Source organism: Empidonax traillii, unplaced genomic scaffold (assembly GCF_003031625.1).
Source record: "Empidonax traillii isolate 1590-97213 ecotype Southwest subspecies unplaced genomic scaffold, ASM303162v1 scaffold749:size472940, whole genome shotgun sequence".
NCBI classification, from domain to species: domain Eukaryota; kingdom Metazoa; phylum Chordata; class Aves; order Passeriformes; family Tyrannidae; genus Empidonax; species Empidonax traillii.
In genome coordinates, this window is record NW_020955942.1 from 5,156 (window position 1) to 12,108 (window position 6,953).

The 6,953-nt window shown below is 49.9% G+C and overlaps 1 protein-coding gene across 1 annotated transcript in view; it reads right to left on the minus strand.

The window, feature by feature from the left end:
• The window catches only part of NAA30 (N(alpha)-acetyltransferase 30, NatC catalytic subunit), a gene marked incomplete at its 3' end in the record, with an annotated part of 11,294 nt that extends 5,105 nt beyond the window's left edge, over window positions 1-6,189 (minus strand). Inside the window, exons 1-2 of the mRNA XM_027900796.1 lie at window positions 6,149-6,189; window positions 4,868-5,839 (exon numbers count right to left, since the gene is read on the minus strand). Coding sequence (XP_027756597.1) covers window positions 4,868-5,836 — 969 coding nt within the window. The remainder of the gene's footprint in view (window positions 1-4,867; window positions 5,840-6,148) is intronic.
• Between the last annotated feature and the right edge of the window lie 764 nt (window positions 6,190-6,953).

The window sequence follows — 6,953 nt, forward strand, 5'->3', positions numbered from 1 at the left end:
TAATTAATTTCCTGAGGAAAGTTAAACTATGTAAATAAAAAAAACCCAGACTAAAATAGGGAGAGTGAGGAGGAGAGGAAAAAAAAAGTAGCTCCCACACAACACCATTTATGAAAAGATAACCATGGGCCAAATTTTCTTTTCAGGTATGAGAGGACTTCTAAACATAAAAGTTCCTACAAACAGAATTCAGTCCAAGTCACTATTATATATCATAAACCCTGCAGAGTACTATAAGATTTACTTCAATCCTAAATTCTTAGTAGCAGGATTAACATACATGAATCTACATCCAGTATTTGCATCAACTTTGTGCCTATGAATAAGTTTAAATGTTTAAAACAAACTAGATCTTAATATACTGGAAGAGTTAGTACAGAAACGTCTGTAAATCAGCAAGAACATAACTTTTCACAAAATCAATCAATTTGTACTAATTTCATTAGCAAAGATGGCATTAACTCTGCCAGCCTTAGAGCATGCATTTAATACCCAGATCCTGAGACTCTTGTTCCCATTTAAAGAAGATTAAAACAAGCAACTGGCCCCAAATGGGAAGTATTTTAAATACTTCATGACTCAAACACGGCAGAACCTGCACTACTGCACCACATTTTCCTTTCACACCTGCACCAAAATCCATCCCAAAGTATCCCAGACATTGCTCTGTAAGAACTGGCTTACATTTAGGGATCATGTTACCGAATGCCATTAGAGGATACGTTCAGGCTAATGGATTTAACCTCACGTCTGGCACTTCAGGCAGAGCTCTTCCCGACACTGGGCAAATCACTCCATCCCTCTGCTTCCACTCTACACAACTGGACACCAGTAATTCCCTCCTCCCAAGCAAGGAACTCCTTCTCCCGCTGCTGGAATAGCAACACTGGCTCCTGCTCCCTGCTCAGGTGCTGCAGTGACTGAAGTTTTCACAAAGCCACCAACAGACTGAGTCTTAAATCACGATCTCTCCTAAAATCAAACTGGAACACAGAGTTTGCAAACTGGGAATAAATCCTACAAAACTTCTTCCTACATCTGCCCTGTCTGACTTCTCAGACACCCTCCCAATTTTTCCAGTTTTCCTTTCACGTCCCGGGTTTTCCACGACTGAAAAACAGGGATAGAGTCTTAGAAGTCTTAATTTCAACACCAAGTACACCAGGACTCTGGAATAAAATCCAATTTAAAGAAAAAAAAAAAAAAAGGCAAAGCATTAACATAAAACAAGATCTTAACTGCAGTCATTTAGGATTTACAACACATCTAAAACCACTTACATGGAATTAATAGGTTATTTTTAAACTTGTGAAAGTTTAAATTATAAACGCTGCCATAGCTGGTGGCAAAGCTCAGAATCCAGTAAAAGCACAGATTTTCCAGATTTTTCTTAAAAGGCAGCTGAGTGGTGTAGTGAATTACAGGAGAGGTTACAGCACTCAGCCAGATCTCTGCTTTTATTACATCCTGTCTTATCCAAACTTTGGCACAGAGCAAGGTTTCCTAAGCTCACCTCTCCCACGCTGAAGGATTTGGAGAACAATTTTTTGAAATATTTAATATATCAGTTTTAAATAGAGGTTTGGGAACTTTCACACTGCTAAGACGAGAAGCTGCAAAATAAACTCACTTTAAAAAGGAAGCTACAACTTTGGAAGTGCATTTACAATCATCGTGGGGACAAATACGTGGTGATGCTTAAAAATACTCCGAGTGAAAGAGAAGATCCCCCTTTCCCCTGTCATTTTTTGGCAGGAGTGGCTATCATGGGTCATTTGAAGAGAAACTGGGCTGACAGAGCTCCTGGGAATAAGTAAAGACCAGGTATTTACAGAGCATCCACACCTAACACACAGTGCAAACCTGCTCTCCCAAAGACAGGTGAAACCTGAGTGTAAACAGACAGTTCATGGAATCACAGAAAGGTTTGGGATGGGAGACACCTCAAAGACCATCTAGTTCCAACTCCCTGCCATGGACAGGGACATCTTCCACTAGAAATTTGTAGAGGAGAAAGTTATTACCTTGCAACAGCTCAGTTGCTGCAGTGCTACCCCTTAAAGTCAAAAAAAAGTTACATAGACAAATCTGACACTAAAATTAACAGGGTTTTAAGATTCCCAGTATCTCCCTGTCCTTTTAAAGTGGAATATGAACTTCTTTGAGTGTACAGTTAAGAAGTGGTTTGATCCAGCACATTGGTGACCTGTTAAGAGTTGGTCCTGTGCCTTCCCCCACAGAGCATGACCCTAAAACATGTACACACTAATAAAAACATTGTGGTGGGAGGGCTATCTTGGCTCCCCCAAATCAGAGGAACACAAGGGCTGGCAAAGGCTTGAACAGAAAGGAAAACACGTGGCACCTTGGGTTGCAGCAGCCACTAAAGCAGTGGTGCAACTCGCTGAGGTTTGGCTTGGCCTTTCCCAAGTTTCCAACCCAGGAGATAAAAATCATCAGGAATAAAGTTAATAATGCCCCCAGAAAATAGTTTTGCACTGTCATGATAGGAAAACGATGGTTCACTGCATAAAACATCAGCAAGGGCCAAATGCTGATTAGTTCTGCAAAACACACATCCCATCTTCAATTTCAATGGATTTGTACTTTTCCCTCAGAGGGAGGGAAAAGGAAATCTGCCTGTGGAGCACAATGAAGACAGGTGAGGATGTACTGGGAGACTTTAAAAACGGTGATGGGGTGAAATTCAGCAAAGGAATTGACTAAACCCTTACAGATCTTTTTTCAGATACAATCAAATCACAGGCCAAGCCCTTTTCCCAAGACAATCAGAACCCAACCAAAACCTGAAGCCAGAAGGGAGTGAGGCCATTAAAGACAAACGATTCTGTGAGATCAGGCACTAAAGCTTCTCGTTCACCATCCCGACACTCCTCCTGCTAATTGGAATATGCAGTCCCTGACTGAAGATAAATATTTTAAAGGGACTTAGTTCAGGAACCCGTTAACTGCAGGGACAAATTAAATACTATAGAAGAGAAAGTCTTCATGAAAACCCCTAAAAAACAAACCTTAAAAACACCAAAACCAGTCACAAAAAAAACCTCCATGAAACTTGACTCAGCAAACTGCGAGACCTTCCAATTATTAAGCAGATTTGCAAGCTTTAGACATTCAAAGCCATATATTCCTCTCTACAGTTTTATGTGCTCTATATTGTGCCACCTTTCCAAAAAGAATGGTAAATACACTGACTTCAGAAAAAGTTTTGTTTTTCAAGGCTGTCGAAAAAATGAAGCTGTCACTACAAAATAAGCTGAAGACGCTTTCTCTTCCTTGAGTGATATCTCATTCTTTGAATGCACTTATTAGAAAACATCTATTTTAGTGCTCTGTCAAACAACTTGTCATTGCTCTTTTCATAACAAAATTCTTCAGTTATTCCCTGACAAAAAAAACCCATAATGATTTAAAACCTAAACAAGTGCACTGTGATCTCAGAGTATCCAACGTTGCCAGTGATACACCTGATGCTCCAAGTGTGGACTTTTGTTGCTCGGGAGCATTTTTTTTTTTCTCAGTATGAGGTAAATCAGTCACACACAGAGCTTAAAAAGCACCACTGTGCTCTGCTCAGCACCCTTGTAATGGCAAACATGACTTTGCATCCCACAATGCTCTCCAATATTTCCATATTCTCTTGTGTTCCAGAAGGTAATGCTTTGCTCAACTTCCTGTAATCCTACTGTGTTCCCTCGGCGGGGTTTCAAGAGGCACAGCTCTGAAAATCCTCCTATAAATCACACGAATCCTGCTATAAATTACACCAGGTCCTAAACCGAGAACATTCAGGAAGTTTAGGGCCAGATGGGCCCCATTAACCTCACCTCCTGCACTCATTCTATCAAAATTTCACAGAGATACCCCTGAGCTGGAGGGTGTCCTGGCCCTGGGTAAACCAGACCTTTCAGAGAGGTGTCCAGCCTCGATTAAAACATCAAGGGCTAAGAATTCATCATTTACCTTAGCAAGGAAGTGCCACACGCTCCCCAAAACGTTCTGTTGTGCAGATGTTAAGTGTTCCAATGAGTAAATCAAACACAGCTAAGCTCTGGCTACGCACAGACACCCCTCAGGCCAACTTATACTCACTTTCTTACCCTTGTGGATGAATTATCATCCTAAAAGCAGCTGAGGCACAAGAAGTGCTAAACATTTAGGAAGGCAGAGAGGAGGGTGCAGCTAAACCAATCTTTCAGTAGTGCAGCAGGCAGAATATAAAACTAAATTGACTGTTAGTGTAGGGAGATAATGTGGGCAACACGAGGATTTCTGCGAGCACCATCACACCTGTGAAAGCAACACAGCTGGACTTGTCTTTGTCAAAGCAAGCTCACAGATCAAAAAGTCTGCTAAGCCTTTCACAGTTCCTCTCCACCTACCACATACCATTTATGTGCCAGCCCTGCTTTAGTCAGTTTTAAAGCCATTGTGCAAGAATTACTAAGCAGTTGTTGTAAGGCATTAGTGGACTAAGTACTTTCTTTTTCAAACCCAAACCCAGCAACTGAGGGAGAATAATAACAACGAGCTACCAAAGGTCACAAAAGTCAATGTCAAAACCCCCGATTAGGAGCCTTGGGTTTCTGGATCCCGGCCCCGTGCTCAAACCCTTTCCTCACCGCTTAAAACACGTGTTAACAAACGAAGGAACTTGGGGCATTGCTTTACTTACACATGCACAGGTCACCGGGGGACAGGTACTTCCACAACAGCTCGATCTCATCCACAAAGAGATTATTAAAAGTATTTCCACAAACCCTTCCATCCTCTCCCTCCCCAGCCCCAAACCACTCCCAGCTCCTTGCCCTCCCTGCCGCCCCCTCCCCTCCCCTCGGGCACTTACCAAAAAGCAAAGTTGTGGCCAGTTGTGGATAAAATACCTATAAGTGTAAATGGAGTAGGGTTCAGACAGATCTTTGGTGATCAGTCTCATGATATCGGGCATCTGCAGCTCTGACTCGTACTGGACGTATCGTATCGTTAGGTCCTCCTCGGGCTGACAGTCCGTTCCCGAGCCTTTCAAACTGCAGGCAGCCGCTAAGGACCCGGAGAGAAGCTGCAGGGACTCCTCCTCCTCCTCCTCCCCTCCTTCATCCCCCTCCTCCTGCTCTTCCTCCTCCAAGCCAGTCTCTCCCGCCAGCCCATTGCGGGCCGCAGTCTTAGCAGCAGCAGCAACGGCGGTCGCGGTGGTGGCAGCAGGCTGGCTCCTGTCCCCTTTCCCAGGGGGGGAAGCAGCAGGAGGAGGAGAGGGTGCAGTCCTTCCCTGGGGAGGGAGGTGGTTGGCGTGGGGGGCCGAGCAGGGCGCAGCGGCGGGGGCGGCGGCGGGGGGGGGCGGCTGCTGCTGCTGCTGTCCCGAGCCCATTGTTTTGCTGGCTCGCTTGTTCTCCAGCCCCTCGGGGGTCGCCGCGGCCTCCGCGCCCAGGATCTTGCCCTTGAGGGAGGCCCGCAGGTGCCGCAGCTCGGGGCTGATGAGGCCGTTGAGCTGGTGGTTGTGGTGCGGGGGGTGGTGCTGGTGGCGGTGGTGGTGCCGGTGCTGCGGGGCCCCCTTGTCGCCGCTTCCTCCTCCTCCTCCTGCTCGCTGCTGCTCCCGCTCCCGGCCGCCCGCGGGTCCCTCCTCTTCCTCCTCCTCCTCTTCGGCCTCCTCGTCCTGAGCGCCGGAGCAGGCGGCGGCGGCGGCGGCATAGGAGGCGGCGGTGGCGGCGGCGGAGGAGGAGGAAGCGGCGCCCCCTCCTCCTCCTCCCGCGGGGAAGGGGGAGAGCGTGTCCCCCTGCGGGGACAGGACGCTGCTAGGCCCCGGCGGAACCTCGGCCATGTCCTGCGGGAGAGACCGACACAAACTCACCGGGGAGGAGGAGGAGGCGGCGGCGGGGGGCGCCAGGCCGAGCAGAGGACACGGGGAAAGGGGGGAAAGGGGGAAGGCGAGGGGGCCGCGCTCGGCGGGGAGCGCGGAGCGAGGGGAGGAGGGGGGGGTTGGGGGGGGGGCGCGAACAAAGGCACGCGCGGCGCCCGGGCCGCGCCTCGCCGCCCCCGCAGCCGCCCGCGCGGGCCGCCCCGGTGCCCCCGGGGACTCGGGCAGGGCCCGTCCCGGCTCCGGGCCGGGGTCTCCCCGCTCCGCCCCACTCACCGCCCGCCCGGGCCGCTCCCGCTCCGCCGCCGCCAAGCGCGGCCGTAAAGCGCCCGCCGACAGCGCCGGCCGGCCCCGCGCGCACGACGCTTCCGCGCTTGGCGGCGGCGCCTGGAGACGGGGGGGCGGGGCCGCGAGGGGAGGGGAGGGGCGGAGCCGCTGCCCTTGGGCGGGGCCGTGTGCAGAGAGCCCTCAGAGGGCGGCGGGAAGGCACGGACACGGGGCTGGAGGGATACAGGGCTGGAGGGACACGGGGCTGGAGGGATACGGGGATACGGGGATATAGGGATACAGGGACACGGGGATATAGGGATACAGGGACACGGGGATATAGGGATACAGGGATATAGGGATACGGGGATGGAGGGATATAGGGATACGGGGATGGAGGGATACAGGGACACGGGGATGGAGGGATATAGGGATACGGGGATGGAGGGATATAGGGACACGGGGATGAAGGGATACAGGGACACGGGGATGGAGGGATACAGGGACACGGGGATGGAGGGATACAGGGACACGGGGATAGAGGGATACAGGGATGGAGGGATACAGGAATACAGGGACACGGGGATGGAGGGATACAGGGACACGGGGATGCAGGGATACAGGGACACGGGGATGGAGGGATACAGGGACACGGGGATAGAGGGATACAGGGATGGAGGGATATAGGGACACGGGGATGGAGGGATACAGGGACACGGGGATGGAGGGATACAGGGACACGGGGATGAAGGGATATAGGGACACGGGGATGGAGGGATACAGGGATGCAGGGATACAGGGATACAGGGACACG